General features: G+C 24.9%; 1 protein-coding gene across 4 annotated transcripts in view; it reads left to right on the forward strand.

Annotated features, from left to right (window-relative positions):
- Positions 1-1,650: 1,650 nt before the first annotated feature.
- Positions 1,651-23,930, forward strand: part of LOC117178329 (serine/threonine-protein kinase PAK 3) — a 61,543-nt gene continuing 39,263 nt past the window's right edge. For 3 of the 4 annotated variants that reach the window (XM_033369735.1, XM_033369737.1, XM_033369738.1), the window contains exons 1-3: positions 1,651-2,654; positions 18,264-18,459; positions 23,311-23,322. In XM_033369735.1, coding sequence (XP_033225626.1) covers positions 2,599-2,654; positions 18,264-18,459; positions 23,311-23,322 — 264 coding nt within the window. In that variant the 5' untranslated portion in view covers positions 1,651-2,598. The remainder of the gene's footprint in view (positions 2,655-18,263; positions 18,460-23,310; positions 23,323-23,930) is intronic. The other variant, XM_033369739.1, reaches the window with a different exon arrangement.

Consider the following 23,930-nt stretch of genomic DNA (forward strand, 5'->3'; position numbering starts at 1 on the left):
TTTTAACTAAAAAATTTAATTTAACTAAAAATGGAGTAGAGAATTTTTCAGACCACAAAAAATTTTAATTTCCGACAATATATACAATTTACAACAAAAGAAGTGAATTTCCACACAAAAAAGGTAACATTTTTAAATAAAAAATAAAACATTTTCAACCAAAAATGGAATGATTAAATTTTCTGTTGAAAAAATAATCAAACAAATTACTTTGTAACAAAGTAGTATAACTTTAAACAAAAAAATGAACTTTCAACGAAAAATTGACATTGGATATTCTGACCTGTTCTAACAAAAAAACAAAATATACGAAAAATTGAGTAGTTGATGTTTAAAACAAAAAATATTTTCATGTTAAATAAGAATCAGTTAAACTTAAACTGAAAAGATGAACTTTAAATTAAATATTTAATTTTTAAGTTTAAAAATTAATTTTGAGAAACAAACAAAAAACAAATTTTTAATAAAATATATCAATTTTAATTCAAAGAATTATATTTGCTACTAAAAAGAATTTGTAAGCAAAAATGAAATAGTTTACTTTTCAGTTAAAAACATAATTTTGAACAAAGATAAAGAAGATACTTAAATCAAACGAGATCGTTAAATTCTCAACAAAAAATAATGAATTTTGAATCAAAAAGATGAATTTTCAAACAAAAAGATTAATTTTCTACCATAAAATCGAGTTTTTAACTAAAAAAAAATTATTTTTAGTAAAGTAGTTGAAATTGTAACAAATTACTTACTTACTTTAACTTACTTTTTTAACCAAAGAAATGAATTTTTAGGCAAGATAAACAAACTTCCCAAAAAGAAGAATAATTTTCAAATCAAAAAGATCAATTTTTAAACAAAGAGTTGAATGTTTAATTAAAAAGATGAATTTTTAAGCAAATAAAAACGAGTTTTTAAAAAATTAGTTAAATTTTCAACCAAAAAAGAGTAAGTTAAACTTTCAGTTTAATCATTTTTAACGAACAAAATTATTTTCATGAAAACAGCTTATTTTGTACTAAAAAGATGAATCTTCGACAAACAGCGTAAACTATAACAGTTGATATTTCAACCCAAAAATATTTTTAATTAAGAGCCGTTAAATTCAACCAAAAATTACGAATTTTCAACAAATAATGGAACCTTCAAATAAAAAAGATAAGTTTTTAATCAAAAATACAACGAAAAATAAAAGACAAATTTTCAACCAATAAGAAGAAGTTGAGACACGTTACTCCTCCAATAGTCGCCGCTGTACCGGAACTTTAATATTTTCATTGCGCGCGAAAAGTTTTAAACAGTTTGATTTCTATTAATGCTTTTGTTTATGAAATTTTTAAAGTATATGTGTTTCAAAGTGAAAACTTGTGCCAAACAAAACTCATAAAAGTTTAACCTCACTCTTGAGGATCTCTAGTTTTCGCTATAAAAATTTAAAAAATGTTAAAAGCCCATACTTTAAAACGTTATTTCAGTAAACAATCTATTCTACGAATGGACTATAAACTATTATACTTAATTTGTACAAAATAAAAGAAAAATTTAATTTATTAAATTCGAATTTTCGCGGGACCTTGACTAAAACAGCTGGCGCTATCTAACGGCCACTAAACCCACCTAGTGAATAAATGTCTCTCCGTGTGTGGGTATATAAAAGGAACTCGATCCCGAAGATTCCGAATAAAAAATTGTTAAAAAAGAGGGGGGCTCGTGAGGTAGGCGGCGCTTCTGTAGACTTTCCAGGACCGCGGCGACGACGGGTGGTGATTCAGCCGACGAGGGCCGTGTCCAGGACGAGAACGTGAAGTGCGAGCGATATTTCCGAGACTCCCTTCTTCGAGAGGGATTAAAACGGGTATGAGTAATGACCCCTCGCTAGAATCGTGCTCGCGAGATCGAATTTTCGTCCTTATCGCTTCGCGGTCGTGAGAAAACGCAAAAAGTGAAGCAAGTGCACTCGTGTTTAGAGGTGGATCTGCTACCGCGGCGGGGTGTCTACCAGTGTGTGAATCACGCTCCCGAGGCGCCCGGCTGTCCCGACTCGAAGTTCTCTCGTCTCGTCTGCGACATTGACCCGGCATTACCCTCCTCCAAAATTTCAGATTTGCCCTCAGGCCTCTCACTGCCATCCCTACATTTTAAACTCCCCTCCTTCATGTCTTCTGTCAATTCCAATCGCCAAAAGTCGCACAGAGAATCCGCGTGCACCAGGTGCTTGAATGAGTCCCCGATTCTCGGCTCGTCGGAAAAGAGAGCTTGGAGCTGAACCTGGAGATCCGATGGAAGCAGGAATTCGTGAGTGCGAGAGCACAGCTTAGAAATTAAAAGCGAGCTGTGATTCGACTAAGTTCTGATTCATCGATAGAATTATTCTATCATAATTATCAGGGAGGTACAGTACACGTGCCGCTCAAACCTCCGCCCTGCGAAGACAAAAAAAACAGGAATTTTGGAAGTTTTCGATACATCTTAGGTTACGGTAGATAATTAGATACGACGCTTTTAGAGGCGTTTGGAATCATCGAGTGCCTAAGTAAATCAGTAGCAACGCAGCGACGGAGGGCAGACCAGCAACCCGGGTACGGGATCAGGAGCGGCGTCATGTCGGACGACGAAGACAAACCCCCTGCACCTCCTGTCAGGCTCACCTCAAACAGGTGATTATCGGTTTTCTATACTCTTTGTTACACGCTTCTCTTCTCATGGTGTGTTCTCCTCTTATATATTACACTTCTTTTTTTTTGTTTTGATTCTTTGTTGTGGTGAAAGTGGCTCTTGTTGGGGGGTTTGAATTGCCATTCAAGTTTTTCAACACATATGTCAGATGTCAATGGTCTCGAGGATCAAGTTTTTAAAAGGAATTTTTAGTTACCTAGCTCAAGCAGTTTTTTTTTTAATTCTAGATTTATGGTGAAGCCGAGTTTATTGATTTGATATGTGAATTATAAATTGGAGCCAGACTTTTTTAATATTTGCAACTATTTTCCCAATTTTTTGGGTAAAGTTTGACTTCAATTTTTGGTTACATTTTCATCAAAAGACTTCAATTTTTCAAAACTTGAAACTTTAATTACCAGTTTAAGTTGACTTTTTAAACCATATTTTCAATTTTTAATTTTATTTTCAAATTGAAATCGTGTCCAATTTGAATATTCTAAAGTTTTAGAAGAAAAATCTGTCCAAGTTCGATTTTTAAACGTACGTAAATTGTGAATATAAATAAATAAAATATTTTTTAAATGGATCTGTAATTTAAGTATTTCCAGTTTTTAACGTTAAAAATTTAACTCTTTCAATTCCAAAGTCTTAGTCATTAAAGAAAATTAAAAGTCCGATTGAAACCTTATAAACTATTTTCAACTTAAAAACAATTTCATAATAATATATTTGTAAATAAAGACTTTCATTGAATTTAAAATAATTTTTAGTCCAAAATATTTCATTTTTAACCCATTCAATTAACATTTTTCTAATTAAATCAAAGAATAATTATTTAATATTTAGCAATATTTTACTTCATTTAAGACGAGCAAATTGAAACCAAATATTTAAAAGTAAGCAATTTGAAACTGAATTGCAAAAAGCCTAAAATCCTTAAAATTTTGAAGAGCTTGTAAGCTTTGCATGTTAAACTTTTAATTTTTCTTTTTAAAACCATTTAATTTTTAAGTAAAATTGTAGAATTTTGATTTATAAATAACAATTGAGCACGTATTATTTGCAGGAAAAAATTCGAGTAATTTGAAAACATTCAAAATTGATTTGAAACATTAAACAAAAATTCGGCTATTCCTTCTGAAATTTCGGAGCCTAACTTAAAGTAAAATTTATATTTTTTGAAAATTTCAAACAATAAATTTAAAAGCTTTTCAAGAATTGTGAATGGTTTCAAAAAAAATAAAAACATTTTCCTAAAATTCCAGGAAAATTGAAAACGATTTTTAATTTTGACAGATTGTTTGAAGAGAATATTCTGGAAGATTTTAAGGAAATTTTTTTGAAACTTGCAACTTTAATTGTAAGTAAAAAAATTGTCTAAGAATTAAAAGTTTGATTAATTTTAAAAGATATTTAGAAGTTCGGAAAAAATGTCAAAAACAATTTTTAATTTGAAAACATTTTTAACAAATTCTAAACTGTTCAGTTTAAAAAAATTTAATTAGCCATTTTTTAATGTTCCTAGCTTAAAATTGCTTAAAATAATATAATTTTGAAAAATTTAAAGTTCATTGATTAATTCTTTAATTAGAGAATTGAAAAATCATAGGGTAGATTTATAGTTTTGTAATTAAATCTTAATCTTTGATTCCACATAATTTATAAAAGTTAAAAATAATAAATTTTGCAGTTTATCTGCATTTTATTAAAAATTGTTCAATTGAAAAGTGTTAGTATGTTACATTTTGTACGCTTTTATTTTTACTGAGCATTTGAGTACACCATTTTTAAATTTAAAAACTTTTGAACTTCAGTTTTAAAAGTTTAAAATACAAGAGTTCTACTTTGAGTGCTTTAATTTGTTGTTTAATTTTTATTTCTTCAAATGGAAAAACTGGTTGCTAATTTTCTGTAAAAAAGCATAAGCTTTTTAAATAAAAAAAAATTATTTAATTTAAATTGTGTTTCTGAATTTTACTTTTAATTTGAAAATTCGTTAAATTTGACGATTCTCAATTCTTTAGCTTTTAAAGGATTGGAATTTGTACATTTAAATACTTGCTTTTTGCGTTGTTTTTTAAATTTAGATTTGAACTTAAGCAACAAATTATAAACTTTAATTGTTTCTTTGTCAACGTCTTTAATTTTAGTGGCTATTGAATTTGACTTTTAAATTGAAGACTTGTTAAATTAAACGATTCTAAATTCTTTAGTAGAGAATTATCATTGGAAAATTTAAACACAAATTTAAGTTGATTTTTAACTTCAGATTTGACTTTTTAAATTAAAGACAGGGTGGTGGCTGGATCTGGAAACCTGAAATTTTTTTCGGATCGGGAAATGGCAGTGAATTTATTTTTTGATCGGGAATTTAAAAATTTTAGAAGAAAAATCGGTCTGAAATAATTAGTTGAATTTTTATCTTTAATTATGATATCATCCAACTTATAATGCGTTTAGAATTGAAAATTTTGGATACAAAAATTTTTAATTAGTAAACTGTAAATATAAATTAATTAATTATTTTAAAAATTGAACTGCAGTTCAAAAGCCTAAATCGGAAAAAATATGTAAATAATTTGAAACTGAATTTTTTTGAAATAGAAAGCCTGAATCATTAAAATTTGAAGAAGCTTGAAACCATTTTTTTTTAATTCTAGAAGATTCAAACTTAATTTGCAACTTGAATTATTTCAAATAATTTAAAAGAAGTGTGTGCTCCGACAAAATTTTTGTTGAGAATTAATAAAATTTCTTAAGATTGCTAGGAAAATTGAAAATGATTTCTTATTTTGAAAAATTAATTGAAATTCGAATGATTTTAAAAGATATTAAGAAGTTAGGAAAAACTTTTTATAATCATTTTAAATTTGAAAAAATTTCAAACAACATGTAGATTTTTCAAGACTTTTAAATAAAATTTCAAACCTTTTTAATAATATCTAAGCTATTTAAAATAAAAATTCAACTTCTAATGTAAACATTATTAAGTTTTAAAAAATTATATATTTTTGGATATATTTTTTGAACTGAATCTGAATCTTTTAACTCTATTTATAAAACTTAAAAATTCTAAATTTTTCAGTTAAAATTAATTTAATTAATTTAGCTTTAGAGTTCGAATTTTTAAATTTAATTGACAGTGTAGAATTTTTTAAGTTTTAAGTTTAGACAATTAAAAAATGTTCGAATCTTATTATTTTTAAAATAAGATATTTCCAATTATAGATGTCTTTTAAATTCGAAGATGATTTATAATATTTTATTTTATAATTCCTACAATGTTATAATTCATTGTTAAAAATACGTAATTTTTTATCTTTTTTTAATTTTATTTTTAAAACTTCTAGTTTTTGTTACAAAAGTGCAAGCCTTTTAAACTTCTCTTTAAAAAAATCTTAAACTTGATTTTTTTTTGTACATTGATTTAAAAAAAATAGGAAAATTTTAAACCGTAATTGTTTTTTTATAAAAATCTTTAAATTTAGTGGCTTGTGAATAAATTTGAGGATTCTAAACTTTTTAATTAACAAATTCTAATTTTAGTTAAAAAATCCGTTATAAATTCCGTTAAAAAGACTTTTAAGAAGTCTTCAACTTAAATTGTTTCTTTGTCAATATTCCACAGGTTAATGAATTTTCAATTTGACTTTAAAATTGAAAACTTGTTAAATTTGACGATTCTAAATTCATGGGGTTTTAAAGATTATTGTCATTTGACACTTTAAATACTTCCAATTTTAACTTTTTAAATTTTAGAACTTATAATATTTATTGCAAATGATAAATAAAATCTTTTTAAATTTGACGTTAAAAAAAAAAAGAAAAATCTTAAACCTAAATTGTTTCTTTATTAATGCCATCAAGTTTAAAGACTTCTTTTTAACATTCAAATAGAAGACTTGTTAAATTTGGCAATTTTTAATTCTTGGGCTTTTAAAGAATTGTCATTAATTTAATACCACTTAATCAATTAATTAATATCAATTATTAATGAAGATTTTAAATTCTTGGACAAATTTATAAATTCAAATCTTTCTTTTCAAATTCAGATCTTACTTTTTAAATCGAAAAAATTTTAATCATTACAAATACAGAAGCATTTTAAATATGACTTTTGGAAAATTAAAAAATCTTTCATTTAAATTTATTGGCTTCTGAATTCGACTTTCAATTTAAAAACTTGTTAAATTTGACGATACTAAATTCTTCCAGTCTATGTTGATTTTTAAATTCCAATTTTACTTTTTAAATTTAGGAACTTATTGTAAATTGTTTATTTGTTAATGTCTTTAAATTCGGTGACTTCTGAATATAATAAGTACCCTTTATATTTAAATTTTTCAAAAATAAGAGCCTTAAACTTTTATTGTTTCATTGCCAATTTCTTTAAGTTAAGTGGCTTTTAAATTTGACTTTCAAATTGAAAACTCGATAAATTTGACGATTCTACATTCTTGGAATATTATTTATTATGAAAAAAGTTATACCTAACGGAAAATAAATTTCAGAACAATTTTTTTTACCGTCGTTTCTGACCAATTAAAAAAAAAGTGGTTTAATTTGAATAAATCATGGCATAATTTTCAGGAAAAATATTCCCTACAACTGCTGCTAAAGATTCTGAAAATGAGTAAATAATTTTCAGTAAACATAATTTGTTTAAAAAATGTATTCTTTAAAAAAAAAGGATTCCAGCTATTAAGCAAATTAATTTTCAAAATTAAAAAGTGTAAACTTGTAGAGAATGTTTTTCCGAAAAAACAAACATAATCGTTTCAAATTTAACTATTTTTCAAAAATTGGCAGGAACTGATAGTAAGAAAAAATTAAAGTGCAAAAGTCATTGTCAAAATAAATGTTTTTTCGCGCATAACAAAATTTTTTAATTGAAATAATGGTTTTATTATTTTAAATTCCATTCTCAGTAATATTATTTTTATTCTGAAAATCAGAGAAAATTGATTCTTCTCAAAGATATGATTTTTGGCACGACAACTACTTTAAATTGTTTCTTTGCCAATTTCTTTAAGTTTAGTGGTTGTTATTGCATTCTTTAATTTTGATTTTCTTTTATTTTATTTATTTTTATTTTCTATTCTCTGATTTTTCCCTGAGTTAACATATTTTAAATAAGAGCAAGAATTATAATGAAAAATTAATTGAGAAAATTTAATAATAATTTGTCTGTTTTTAATTCGTTAGTTTATTAATTGGATTTTTTTAGAGGAAATTTTATTCTAAAAGTAAAGCCAGCATAAACTAACAAATAATATTTTGAAAAATTAAATTCCAGCTTTTATTCATAACACATTTTAGAACGGTAAAATAGAGACCGATTATTTCGACTTATCTTCAATGATATAAATAATTTTCCCCACTGAGAAAAATTCCATTGAGTCAACTGAATCATTCTGTAGAAAATAAATAATTTATTTTTCTTCTATAATTTAATTATCCCAATGAACAATTATTGTAAAAACTATTGTTCTAAATTTTTAATTAATTCACAGAGGAAAAAGTAGCTGTTTTTTCTTATTAAGACCAAACTTCCTGCCTTTCTTAAAGTTTACTTCTGTAATCTAGAATCACAAATTAAACCAAGTCTCGGGAAAGTGATAATTATCACACTTCTAAAAGTCACTGTAATATACTACTGAGAAAAAAGCCGACTCTTCGTGATCTTTTATTTAAATCTTATCACAGAAATTTTTAAAAACTTGCAAGTAAAGTTGATTACAAGACACTGTAGCACCAGATGATGATTACTGATAAGAATGTTGAATACCGGAATCAATTAGGTTTATTTTCTCATGAAATGTTTTAACAATAATAATACTAATAATAAAAAATACATTTATTTATGTTTACACGTAATTAAACTCTTTTATTAAATTTCAATTTCTATTAAAATATTGTTTCTTTCCAAAATAATAAAAAGAACAACTGTTTCATGTTTAGAAATGTTTGACTTGTTTATTTAAGTTAATTATAATTCAAATATTTAAAAATTAACAATTTAAAATTGAATTCTTTGAAATAAAAAGTATTGAATCGATAACATTTTTAGAGCCAAGTTTAAACTTTGAAAGCTTCAAGTTTACATTTTCTAATTAAAACATTTTTCATTTGTAAATGAAATTGTTTAATGTTGGTGTATAAATAGCAGTTGAACAATTATTTATTTAGAAAAATTCGACTAACTTTAAGAGATATTTAGAAATTTGGAAAAGATTCAGCATTATTTTAAAACTTGAATTGATTTCAAAAAGTTTGAAACAAAATGAAAATTTTTGCAGATTTTACACAAAAAATTTAGAAGCTTTCTAAGAATTTAAAAAATTTTCATAAGAATACCAAAATTTTCTTAAGATTTCCTAGGAAAATTGACAACAAAATTTCTTTTTCAAAACTAATTTTAAGAGAATATTTTAACAGATTTAAAAAAATTGTCAGATTTAAAACGAAAGATTTTAAGGCAATTTTTTATTTTAAAGAAATTGGAGGTAAGATTCGAATAATTAAAAACAGTATATAAAATTTTTTTAAATTTCAAAAATAATTTTTAATTTGAAAAAAAAAATCAAAAATGTAAAATAAAATATAGCTTTTTGAAGATTTAGAAATTCAGTTTTTAAGAATTTTTAAAGGCCTTAAGATTTAAAAAATCTTGAGATTCTTGAAAGAAAAATTTTTAATTTAAAATATTAAATAATATTTAAAAATATTATTTGAAATTCTTCTATTTTACAAAGTGTTAAGTTTAAATATTCCATTTTGAATTTTAAAACTAAAAAATTTGAAACTTAATTGCTTGAAACAGAAAGCCAATAAATAAAGTGAAGAAATTTTTATATTTACTTTTTTTCTAATTGTAAGAGGAAGTTTTTTGTACCTTAAATTTTTATTGATTTCAAAGTGGGAAAATGTGGTATTTTTATTGTTTCCAGTGAGCTTGAAACAAGGAAATTGTAGCTTTTAATTTAGGTTAAATTGGCAGAACAAAATTTTATATTTGGAGTAATTTTCCTAAATAAAAAAAATATATTTTTATGTTAGATCTGTTTCAAAATAATTTTGCTTCTTTAATATCAAATTGTGGCAATTTTTGGAAAAACCCTTACTATCACTGAAAAGAGCGAACGAAATACTATCGAAACTCTAGAAAAAATTGTTTTTTTAATCATTCTACAAATCTGCCGTTTCCAATTTTATGAAAAAGTAAATAATTATTTTCATAATTGGAAATAATAGTAGAGTTGTAGATAATGTTTCCCACGAAAAAATAAGCCATTGTGCAATTTTTTTCATTAAGAAAAATAATTTTAAATTACATAATTAGTAATAAAAAAGGGTCGAACTTGGAAACTAAATAAAACCTTTTTTATTTAAAAAAATGGGGATTAAATGATAAAAATAATTGTCATGATAATTTTTCATTTTTAACATTTTTATTGAACTGGAAGGGAGGAAGTTTTGGTTTTCATTTTTTTTTTCAAATTGAAACCGGTCTTTACTGGTTTTTATTCAGTTAAAAGGAAGATTTTTTTCTGAATTGACAGAGGCTAATTTTTTATTTTCCACTTTTTTATTGAGTTAGAAGGGGTGAAATTTCGTTTTCCTTAATTGGTAGAGGCCGTTTTTTCATTTAGCAATTCTATTGAGTTTAAGGGAAGAATTTTTTATTATTAATTTTTTTTCCGAATTGGAAGAAAGGAATTTTGTAGTTTTAACTTTTTTATTGAGTTGGAAGGGACGATTTTTTTTTCTAAATTGGAAGAGACCGTTTTTTGCATCGAATTTGAAGGGAGAAAATGTTGATTTTCAATGTTTTTCTAAACTGGAAGAGGCACTTCTTTTGTTTTGAACATTTTTTTTATTGAGTTGGATGGGAGGTAATTTTATTTTGCAGTTTACCGGTATTTGATTTATAATTTTTTAGTTGAAAATTGCTCAAATCTTCCGTTTTATACGTGTAAATTATTGACCATTTCAGCGGAAAATGTCGGAATAAAAAGTTTTTTAAGGTTCAATTTTAAAAGTTTATAATTGATGAGTGCTTTAATTTGCAGTTCAGTTTTGATTACCACAAATGAAAAGAATTTCGGTTTTAAGTGTTGGAATTTTTATATTACAATGACAATGAAAAATGGTCTCGAACCGGAAAATGAGCAGGAATTTCAAGTTTATGTTTTAACCTTTTAAAAATGAATTAAGCCATAACAAAATTAATTAATTTACTGCTACACTTGGCAAACTGCTACTTTCGGAATCTGCATTTGAATTGATTTGGCATGTAACTATCTGCTAAGAGTATCGATTAGTAAACTTAGCTAACACTATTTACACTTTATGGTGTAAACTCGCCCACTCTTAATACCCTTCATTGAAGTCTAAGTACGCCGGCTTAAAGACAAGTTTGCATTATTTTCTTTGTAATATGGAGAGTCTCCGACTCACGAAAATAGAGGAACAGCCACTAATTTAGAGGTTGCTAAAAATAAAACCCCACAGTTCAGACACTATGATATTCAGAGTCAGACTGTCCATAAAAACCTGAATACTTTCACTTTTAAAAGAAGTTTATACTATAGACTCTTCACTAAATAAATAATTAAACCGTAAAAAAAGAGAACTTCATTTTTTTAAGCTCAATATGATCTTTTATTCTGCTCTCAACTTTCCTTCACTAAACAAAGGTCTCTGGAATTTGGAAAAAAACGATTTTTTTAAAAAGAAATTCCGTTTTTTTTTTATAGGAAATTATTTTTCAATTCGTCTGCTTTTTTTCTGAAGTTTAAAAATGTTCAGTTTAAAACTTTGATGTTTCATTTTTATTTTATTTTGACTTATTCAATATTTGAAGTTTTTGATTGTCTTTAAAATTACGAGTCTTTGATTTAGGAAAACAAATAAGGAAATTAAATTTGAATACTTGTTTCTAGTTTACAGATACCTTGTAAATTTGGACCATTACAGGTTTAGTAATTTTTAAATACTTGTATTTAATGGGTTCAAGCTATAAATGTGTCGTTTTATAATATTGGAGGACATCCAGTTTTCTGAGCCTTTTAAATTTGAGTGATTCTAAGAAAGTTCGAGAGGCTTTTCGTATCCCGAAAACTTTATATTCTTTCCTCCTTTCCCTTTTTTATTTATATAATATAATAATACCTCTTTTTCCCTTTTTTGAAGAATTCCTATTTTTCCCCTTTTTTAAAGAACCTTCTTCCCCTTTTTCTCTTTCTTTGTTGTTCAAATGCGAACTGAATTAATAGAACCCAATAAGAAAATCCATCTATTTTTGGTTGAAACTTAATTTTTTTTTTGGCTGAAAAGTGTACAATTATAGTTTTAGTTCAAAGTTTAGCTTTTTTAATTAAAAATTGTAGTATTCCGATCAAAACTTAATGATATTATTGAAAATTCAATTTTGTTATTAGAAGGCACCTTTCCCGGCCATAAGTTCAACAGTTTTGTTAAACATTTGACTTTTTTGGATAGAAAATTCAGGGTAGCTACTGGACCGGGAAACCGGGAATTTTTTGAGACCGGGAAATGACAGTGAATTTTTTTTGTGACCGGGAATTTTACAAATTTGTAAAAGAAAAATCTGTCCACGTTCGATTTCAACAGTTGTTTAATAATTAGTTAAATTGTTATGTTTTTCAATTATGCTATTATTTAGCTTACAATGTGTAATTCAAAATTTTTTTACTTTAAAATTTTTATTTTTAAGATTACATTTTTAATTTGAAGAATTTTTAAATGCTTTCTTAAAGGCTTGAACAAATAAAAAATAAAAGTCTTTGATGTGGAAAATTTTGGATAAAAAACATTTTTATTTAATAAATAAATATTTTTTTAAATTTATCTGTACTTTAAGCAATTAAAAGTGAACACAAAAATGATTTAACAAAACGATTTTAAATCAGTTCAAAATTTAAGAATTTTCAGATTTTAACGTTAAAACTTAAACGGTTACAATTTGAAAGCAAACAATTCTGTTGAAGATTCTTTACTTTTAAATATATGGTTTCAATTTACTTGTCTTAAATACAAATTCAAATATTGCTAAATATTCAATATTTACCTTTTTTTCAATTACAAATTTCAAATTGAATGGGTTAAAAATGGAATATTTTAGACTGAAACAATATTTTAAATTTAATAAAATCTTTTAACTAAGAATATATTATTATGAAGTTATTTTTAAGTTGAAAATAGTTTATAAATTTTCAGTCACACGTTCACATTTGTTTAATGACTAATTAAAGTAATTAAACAAATGTGACCCATTCAATTTGAAAATTTAATTGAAGACAAGATTAATTATAGAATATTTAACAATATTTGAATTTTTATTTAAGACAAGTAAATTGAAACCATATATTTAAAACTAAAGAATCTTTAACTGAATTGTTTGACATCGAAAACCTGGAACCGTTAAAATTTCGAAGAGCCTTTAAACTTTGAACGTTTCAATTTTAGTTGTTGCATTTTAAAAATGCTTAATTTGTAAGCAAAATCTTTAAATTTTGAAGTATAATTTACAAATGAACATTTGTAGAAACTTTTTTTTAATTTTAAGAGATATTTAGGAGTTTTAAAAAGATAAAAAATTATCATGCAAATTTTAGAAAGTTTTCTTCAAATCTTCTAGAATCTTTTTTGAAAATTTCGTTCAAATCTTTGAAAAACTTTTTAAATATTCTCTTGAAATAATTTTTCAAAATGAAATATTATTTTTAATTTTCCTAGGAATCTTAAGAAAATGTTTTTATTCTTTTGAAGCTTTTCACAATCCTTGAAAAGAATCTACTTTTTTGGTTTAAAATCTGCGAAAATTTCAATTTTATTTTATATTAGGCTATCATTTCAAGTTTTACATTAAGTTTGAATCTTTTCAAAACTTCTACATATCTCTTAAAATTACTCAGATTTCGCATACAAATAATAAATGTTCAGTTGTTATTAAGACATCCAAATTGTAAAGAAACTTTCTAAAATTTACAGGATTTTCTGAAAATTTTAGAAAAATTTAATTAATTTTGACAGATATTTAGAAGTTCTGAAAAAATTTCAAAAATAATTTTAAATTTAAAACAACGTCTAGATTTCTCAAGATTTTGAAATAAAATTTCGAAACGCTCCAAGGATGTTTAAACTATTTAAAAAGAAAATAATGAAATTTCTTATTTAAGAAGTGTTCAGTTAAAAAATTTTCAATTTTAAAAGTTAAAAATTTAAAAGTTCCACTTTGACTGCTTTCATTTGCAGCTCAGTTTTTATTGCCTCAAGTGGAAAATTTTTAAGCTTTAGTGTTACATTTTTTTAATTTCATTGATCCTGAAAAATGTTTGCGTATCGGGAAATGACCGAGAATTAATTTTGTCGATTAAAACGGCCACCCTGAAAGTTTGTCATTTTGGATTAAGAATTCAAGTATTTTGTTGAAAATGTAACAGTTTTTATTTAAGGTTTCATCATTTTTGTTTTAAAAATTTGTCTTTTTTGGTTGAATTTAACTGGTTTAAAATTCGTGTTTTGGTACAAAATTAATTTTTTTTTGCGAGTCATCCTTTTTGGTCAAGAATTCAACTTTTTCAACAGAAAATTGATCTTTTTCTGTCGAAAAGTCATCTTTATTGGTTAAATATTGATCTCTCTTCTTTGAAAATCGACGTTATTGTTGATAATTTATATTTTTTACTTGAATTCAACTGTTTTTTTACATTTTTAATTAAATTTTTTGGACTAAAAATTTGTACTTTTTTCCTTGAAAATTCAGCTCTTGTTGAAAATTCATCTCTTTTGACAGACAATTATTCTTTTTAGCTGAAAATTGATCCTTTCTAGTTGTAAATTCACCTTTTCTAATGACAATTCGTGTATTTTGTTGAAAATTCGTGCTTTATTACAGAAAATTATTCTTATTTGAGTGGAAATTCAGTTTTTTCTTTGTTAAAACTTCAACTTTATTTGGTTGAAGATGTAATTAATTTCTTAAAAATTAACTTTCTTGGTTAAGATTTATCTCTGAATTATTTTGTTAAAAAATCGTCTTCTTTAGTTGAAATAAACTGTTTTTTATTCCGAAAAAAATTTGTAATTGTTTGTAATATAAAAAGTTACATTTTCGTTGACAATTCATTTTTTTCGGTTGGGAATTGAACTAGACTTGGTTGAAAGTAATACTACTTTGTTAATAATTAATTCTATTGGTTGAAGATTCATCTTTTCGCTTAAAAAAATGAAGTATTTTGTTTAAAATTTATCTTTTTTTTTTTTTGGTTGGATATTAATACTTTGAACTGAAAATTGATTGCAAATTGCACTGTTTTGTTGAATTATTATTTTGTTAAATATGAACTTTTTGTTACAAATTCACACTATTTGGTTAAAACCTCAGCTACTTCGTCTTTTTTTTTTTTAAATCAACTGTTTTTAATTTAAAATTAAAATATTTGTTGTCTTGAATTATTAACTATTACATTTTTCGTTCAGAATTCATCTTTTTTTGTTGAAAATTCATTTGTCTCTTTTGATGAAAAATAAGCCTTTTAAACTATTCCATTTTTGGTTGCAAAACATATTTTTGAGTTGAAGATTCAACAATTTGTTTAAAAATTCGTCTTTTGAAGAAAATTAATCTTTTTGGCTAAAAATCCACTCTTTGTTGAAAATTCAACTATTTGGTTACAAATTAAACTACTTTTATAAATATGCATTTTTTTAATGAAAAATTCATCATTTCAGATGAAAATGTATCACTTAAGTATTTTCTTGAAAATTCATTTCATTTTGAATTGAATATGGTACCTACAAATTTTCGAATAAAAATAATTTATTGCTCTATTGTTTCTCCTATTATCTGTAATATTAAAAAATAGTTTCAATTTTAATTAATTCACTAGTAACGGATTAAATTCCTGATATAGTAATGATATAGTTTAAATGAACATCTCTTGAATGAAGATTTCATGTCAGCAGTGACAACAGCCGGGAAATCCCAATGAGAGTAATTTATTCATTGATAATTTTTTGTTGTAAATCTTATAAACTGGAAAACATTCAAATTTGAGTTGAAAGTTTTGAAGATTTCAAAATATGTCGAAATAGAATCTGAAATATTTTAAGGCAATTTTAGTTTTATTTTTCTGTATTAAAAATTTGTTTAAAACTATTATTTCAAAAACACATTTGGAAGTTTAAAATTTTTGTTCAAAAACTCGAAAATAGTTAAAATATTGAAAAGATTTCAATCAACTTCAAACAAATTGTGGGTTTATAAAGATTTTGCAAATATATTTTTTTAAGAACATTAAAAGAATTTCAGAGAATCAAAAAGAATTTCTTAATGTTCCTGATAATTTTTTGAATGATTTTTGATTTAAAAAAAAAAGAGTTTCAAGAGAAAATTTAAAAATATTTAAAAACATTTCAAATTATTTCATAAATCTTTGTAAAAGAATGTAGAAGATGTTCAAGAAAAATTTCTCAATTTTACGAGATTAGAAAATTGTAGAAAAAATCCGAGTAAGTTTTAGAGATATTTAGAAGTTTAATTCAAAAATGACTTAATACTTCAAAAGATTTTTTTAAATATTGTAACGAAATATAGATTTTTGACGTTTTCAAACAGAAAGTTTAGAAGTTTTTAAAGAATTTTGATAGGTTTCAAGAGAATGAAGACAAATTCTTAAGATTACTGTTAAAATTTTAAATGATTTTTATTTACAAAAATCAGTTTTTAACATTTCAAAATATTTTAAAACAGAAAAATTCCAATCATTTCAAAAGATATTTAGTAGTTTTGAAAAAAATTTTAAAAGTAAGATAAAATTTGAAAAGATTTCAAAAATTTTTAAACGAAATATACATTTTTGAAAATTTCGAGATAAAATTTTGGAACTTTTTAAAAGATTTCAAGATAATGCAAAAAAAGTTAAGATACCTGGGAAAAGTGTTTTTTAATTTTTAAATATTTTTCAATATTTTATGAATAATTTGACTCAGCTTAAAAGATATTCATGAATTTTAAAAAATTTTAAGAGATTGAAAGTATTTTTAAACATTGAAATATTTCCAAAAGTCTAGAATATTTTTTTATCAAGAGAAATTAATTTTAAACCAAAAAAATTTTCTTTTGGTTGAAAATATATTTCTCTTGGTAGACATTCAATGATTTTTATTCAAAATGCCACTGTTTAGTTGAAAATCAATCTTTTTGGGATAAAAGTTCGACTACCTGGGTAAAAGTTGATCTATACTTCTAGAAATTCATTTTTTGTTAAAGATTCATAATTTTTAGTTATGTTATTATATTGTTGAAAAAAATGTCTTTTTGGTTGAAAATAAAACTATTTGTTTACAAATTTAAATATTTTGTTGAGGATTCATCTGTTTTCATAAATAATTAATATTCTAGGTTGAAAATTCATTTATTTTTTATTTTTTAAAGTTGAACTATTGTGTGTGTGTGTGTGTGTCTGCGTATATGTGTATATATATATATATATATATATAAATCATGTATAAATATATTTATTAAAACACAATTTAATCCATTTTGGTCAAAAAAGAACTTTTTTTAAAATTAAAACTTAACTATTCTATTCTGGTTGAGATTTGATTTTTTTCAGTTGAAAATTCAACAATCTGTTAAGAAATCCTCAACAGCATTTTAGAAAATTAATTTTTTGTTTTCAAAATTTCACACTTTAGTTGACATTTTATTGGACTTAAAATTCATCCTTGTGCTTTGAAAATGCATTTCTTTTATTAGAAATTTCATCATTTTTGGTTTAAAAATGTAACTATTTCGTTTAAAATTCGTCTTTTTTTTTTGTTTAAAAATTATTCTTTTTCTCAGAAATTTTATTTATTTGGTAGAAAATAAATCTATTTTATTTGAAGATTCAACTGTTTTGTCGAAAATGTATCTTTTGGATGAATTCATCTGTTTTTGAATTAAAATTAAAATCATTTTTGATTGAAACATGTATTATGAATGATCATCAAAAATATCGATAAAACGAAATTGTAAGTTTTTGTTTTCTGTTTTTTGGCCGCCATTTTGTTTTTAAAAATCGCAGGTAAAAAAACTCAACGGATTTGAAAAGTTCAGACATTTTTTGCACTTTTGTGCATATTTGCGACTGTAAAAAATTCCTTCCCCCTCTTTTTGTTTATTAAAAAAAAAAAAGATTTTTCTAAAATTTGTTAATTATTAATTTAAAATCAATATTTGTCGTTTTTAAACCATTGCATCGTTCAGAGCATGACCGAAAATAAGTAGAAAATAGTATTTTACAATAAATTCTTTGCCTTTTTTATAAAATTATTCAAGCTCAAACGTACGAGAGAAATTTCTTCGTTTTGGGACTTAATGGGTTACTTTAATTTTAATTTAATTCAAGATTTAAGTTAATGAAATACTTCTTTAAATTTAAAATTATACCTCTTGGGCAAGATTTATTGAATCTGAGTCAAGCCTAAATCTGAATTACGCTCGTATATCTTATCTGGCACTCTTATCTCATTATTCTTGTTATTTTTTTATACGATTGAAGAAAAATGTCTGATGAATCTTTGGTATTTTTTAGAGGTGATTCAACGCCTAATTTACCAGTGGACATGCGTCCACTGCCAAAAGAGCCGGAATCGGAGGAACGCAAGAAAAAGACTTTGAAAAGCAAGATGAAGGCGAAGGAAAATAAGGACAAGCCTAACATAAGTTATCCCACGAACTTCGAACACACCGTTCACGTTGGATTCGATGCAGTCACCGGAGAATTCACGGTATGTTTTGCAAAAAAAAAAAAAATAAATAAATAAAAAATAAAGCACTACTTCACTTTAGTTCAAAGTGCACTTGCTTGCTGCTTTGCTGTACTATGGTACGGAGTATTCAATTTTACATGGCTGCCACCATTTCATAAAGCAACTCATTCGAATCCTGTAAAACCATTTTTTTCAGTCCGTATTCACAAGAAAATGGATCGCTGAAATTGTATCAATTTTAATATTTATTTCTTGGGCCTAGCGTAAAATACAGATGTCAGAAAATTAAAGACATTTGGGTCAGTGTCCTGTTATAGAGAACCTTTTAAGGGATAGAATGAGCTTTTTAGGCTGCAGAATTTTTCTCATATTCTCATGTGCTTTGCCTTTTTTCGAATTGCCCTTTTTTTTTAGTGTTCTAAACACACGGGAAGTTTTTTTTTTTTCCTATTCTCTTTGAGTATACGACATATAATTTTTATTTTTAAGTTGCAAATTTATAGGGACGACTGAAAAATTGCGAAAAATGAATGTCCGGAATTTGTAAAATTCTGGAAAAAGAATATATTCGTAATAGAACGGACTTGGAAAATTCTCGAATAATAAAATTCCCCAACAATTTATGACATCAGAGAATTTGACAATTCCTGAGTAATAATATTCCGGATAGTTTATAATATTGAGACGACTGAAAAATTATTGAGCAATATAATTTCCGAATAATCAAATTTCCAAACTGGAAAATTTCCAAATAATAAAATTTCCGAATGCTAAAATTTCCGAAAAATAATATTCCCGAACAGCTTATCGTATTATCAATTTGGAAAATTCCTGAATAATAAAATTTCCGAAAAATAAAATTCCCTTGCAGTTTATAATATTGAGACCACTGAAAAATCCCGAAAAATAAAATTCCCGGCACTGAAAAATTCCCAAAAAATAAAATTTCCAAAAAATGAAATTACCGAATTGGAAAATTTTCGAAAAATAAAATTCGCGAACAGTTTATAATATTATAGAATTAGAAAATTCCCCATGGTTTATAAATGCTGGGAATTGGGACGATTGAAAAATCTCGAAAAATAAAATCTCCGACAGTTTACAATATTCAAAAATTCATGAAAAATAAAATTACTGATAGTTTCTAATACTTGGGACGAATGATAAAATTCCGGGATGGGAAAATACCCGAAATTTTACGATATTATCAAATTGGAAAATTTCCAAACAATAAACTTCCCGACAGTTTATAATATTGGGGATACTGAAAACTTCCGAAAAATAAAATTCCCGTCACCTTATAATATTCAAAAATTCCCGAAGTGGGAAATTCCCCCATAATAAAATTCCCGAATTGAACAATTTCCGAAAATTAAAATTACCGTTTAATAAAGTTTTGGAATAATAAAATTCCAAAATAATAAAATTCGAGAATTTGAAACTTTCCGAAAAATAAAATTCCCTTACAGTTTATAACATTCAAAAATTCTCGAATAATAAAATTTCCAAATAATAAAATTCCCGAATTGGAAAATTCCCCCATAATAAAATTCCCGAGTTGAAAATTTTCCGAAAAATAAAATTCCCTCACAGTTTATGATATCGAATTGGAAAATTTCCAAACAATAAAATTCCCTTACAGTTTATAATATTGGGATCACTGTGAAATCCCGAAAAATAAAATTCCCAAATAATAAAATTTCCAAATAATGCAATTACCGAATTGGAAAATTTAAGTAAAATAAAATTTCCGACACTGTAAAATTCCCGAATTGGAAAATTTCCGAAAAATACAATTTCTGACTGGTTAGAATATTCAAAAATTCCCGAATAATAAAGTTACTGGTAATTTATAATATTGGGACGACTGAAAAATAATTGAACAATGTAATTTCCGAAAAATAAAATTCCCGAATAATAAAATTTCCGATTAATAATTTTCCCGAATGTTAAAATTCCGGGATTGGAAAATCCCCGAAATTTTATAATAATATCGAATTGGAGAATTTCCAAACAATAAAATTCCCGTCAGTTTATAATATAGAATTAGAAAATTCCCGGCTAATAAAATTCCTGAATTGGAAAATTATCCCATAATAAAAATCCCGAATTGGAAAATTTCCGAAAAATAAAATTTGGAAAATTCCCAAATAATAAAATTTCCGAACAATAAAATTTCCGAATAATAAAATTCCTGAATTAAAAAATTCCCAAATGATAAAATTTCGGGATTGGAAAATCCCCCAAATTTTATAATTTTTTCGAATTTGAACATTTCTGAACAAGAAAATTCCCGACAGTGTATAATATTGGAGATTCTGAAAAATTCCGAAAAATAAAATCCCCGAATTGGGAAATTCCCCCATAATAAAATTCTCGAATTGGAAAATTTTCGAAAAATAAAATTCCCGAATAATAAAGTTTTTGAATAATAAAATTCCTGAATGATAAAATTCCTAAATATTAAAATTCCCGACTTGGAAAATCTCCAGAAATAAAATTACTGATATTTTATAATATTGGTACGACTGAAAAATACTTGAACAATATAATTTCCGAATAATAAAATTCCAGAATGATAAAATTCCGGGATTGGAAAATCCCTGAAATTTTATTTTAACATCGAATTGGAAAATTTCCAAACAATAAATTCCCCAATTTTTTAATCATAATTAAAACAACTCCTCAGTATTAAGAAGCAAAATTTCTTTCTCCGATCGATCCAAATAGTTAACTTAATATGAACATTTGTTCATTTTTTTTTTCGTTTTTACGATCAACTTTGAAATAAAAAGACAAGGAATTATTCGAGTCAATAATTTAATCAAAATATAAAAATTCTTTCACATTTTGCGACGTTTGCGACCGACAGATTGAGGCCGAATTGGGAAATTCCCCCATAATGAAATTTTCAAATTGAAAAATTGCCGAAAAATAAAATATATGAAGAATAAAGTTTTCGAATAATAAAATTCGCGAATAATAAAATTTCTGAATTATAAAATTCCTAAATATTAAAATTCCCGACTTGGAAAATCTCCAAAAAATAAAATTCCTCTACAGTTTATAATATCGCATTGGAACAATCCCTAAATAATAAAATTCCCGACAGTTTATAATATTGGGACGACTGAAAAATCCCGAAAAATAAAATTTCCGACACTGCAAAATTCCTAAATAATAAAATTTTCAAATAATGAAATTTCCTAATTGGAAAGTTCCCAAATAATAAAATTTCCGAAAAACGAAATTCCCGAACAGTTTATAACATTATCGAATTGAAAAATTTCCGACAGAAAAATGTCGAATTATAAAATATCCGAACTAGAAAATTCTCGTTTTATAAAATCCGCAAATTTTAAAAATTAAATTTGTTGTATAAATATTATTTATTTATTAAAAATACAATAATCATATACATATTTTGATTAAATAAAAATTCTTTTTAATGTTTAAAGTTTCAAAAATTATAGTTTGAATGTAAAATAACAATATTTGAAGAAAATATATGTATCTCTGGATATATTTTTTAAAAAGATTGTTGTTATTTAAATTCAAACAATAATTTTAAAAACTTTAAACATGAAAAATCATTTTTGATTAACGTTTTTCACCGTAAAACGGTTATTTTATAAAAAAATCATTAAAATTAAAAAATTTAAGTTCAGAATAAATCAACATTTAAATTATTCTTAATGTTCAACATTCAAATTTATCTATGAGAATTCTAAAATTATAAAATAATAAATAAAATAAATATATAATAATAAATAAGATAATACACATAATGAATAATAAAAATAAAATCCCTTTCCTTATTTTTTATCTTATTATTATTATTTTTTAATAAAAAAAATTGATATTTGAATTATTGGTTTTGTTTTGAAATAGCCATTTTTATGCAAAAAAGATGAAATCTCAAAGAAAGACTCATAACTTTTTACCTAATTTAGGTAACATATTTTTTCATCGAAAATTGGCATTTTCAAACCAAAATAATAATTTAAACAAGATTTAGAATCTTTCCAAAAATATTAATATTACAACAATATATCAAAAAAAGTACAAAATCTTCAACAGAATTGACAAATGTTAAATTATTCGTTAATTTTGGTTGCAAGTTAATAATTCATTGTATTTATTCGTATTTTCTTACAAAGTTAGTGGTTTTAGGAGCTAAAAATTATGATTTTTATTTTTCGTTGAGCCCATTAGTAAGTAAAATTAAAAATATCAACTTATTTTGAAAAATATTTTTTTTATTACTTTTTTGGTTTTTCCACCATTTTTAGATTTTTTTCAAGAAGGGTTGTTTCAATCAAAAAAGTTAATGCAAGAGAAAACAGGTATTTCATGGAGATTCACAATTTTCATTAAAATATATGTATATTTTTTTATTTTACGTACCAAATTCTACAGTTTCTTTTTTTCGATAGAAATGAAAAAATTGTAACTCAGATTCGTTAATTTCTTGAAATTTGTATTTTACGCAACGCCTTATTTATTAACTTAATTAATTTACACGGACCCTTCCACTATACAAAACAAATGTTTCTTTTAGCCAAGATTTTAAGTTCAAATCGCTTTAAAAACAAAGAAGAAATAAAATCTTGTCATTAAGTTTCCAAGCTGGAAAATTCTAATTTTTTTGGATAAACTTTGATTTCAATTGTTGTCCATTTTCTTAAATAATTTTAATCACACGAATTGGATTTCCGTACCATATCAATGAAAATAAAAAGTCATCGGTCCAAAAAAAAAAAAAAAAGAATAAACATTTCGACACAGAAAGTCGATACTTTGTCTGATGCTTCTTATCTCTATTATTTTAAACAAAGGGAAACTAACTCGACACGTATTTTTTTCAAGCTGCCATTAAAAGTAAGTAAATTAAAATGACCCAAGAGTTAGTTTGATTGCATTTTCATTCTTTAAGAATTCCTGATTTAACGTTTGTTTCTGTTGCGGTTTCGAATAGATGAAATTTGTTTTTAAATTAAAGATCGAGTGATAGCCACTAAATAATAGGGTGGTCCAAAAAAAAAATTACTTTTTTTAAATTTTTTCAGTTCTCACTTCTTCAGTTGTGTGATTGGTAAAAAAAAAGGGGGCTAGAGGTATCTATCGGCACAAACACATATTGTATAAACAATACAAAGACTGAAAATTTAATTTTGTAAATAAATGCACCCCTCAAAATTGGAAGTTTTGTATACCTAGAAAAAACCTGGAAATGTCAGGGAATATTTTTGTTTGAAGCCAGGGAATTTTTTCGAGAGCGTGTTTAATTTTTTTTTTTTAATTGTGACATAAATTGGATAACTATTAATTTTTATTTGTAAAAATAGCTTTAAATCTGTATAATTAACTATTTGGTTGATTTTTTAATTTTTTAATTAAGTTTTTCAATTGAAAATTCAACTATTCTGTTTTTGGTTGAAAATGGAACGTTTTTGGTTGAAAATTCGTTTTTTTTTTTTTTTTTTTTT

The sequence above is a fragment of the Belonocnema kinseyi genome, chromosome 8, assembly GCF_010883055.1.
Source record: "Belonocnema kinseyi isolate 2016_QV_RU_SX_M_011 chromosome 8, B_treatae_v1, whole genome shotgun sequence".
NCBI classification, from domain to species: Eukaryota; Metazoa; Arthropoda; class Insecta; order Hymenoptera; family Cynipidae; genus Belonocnema; species Belonocnema kinseyi.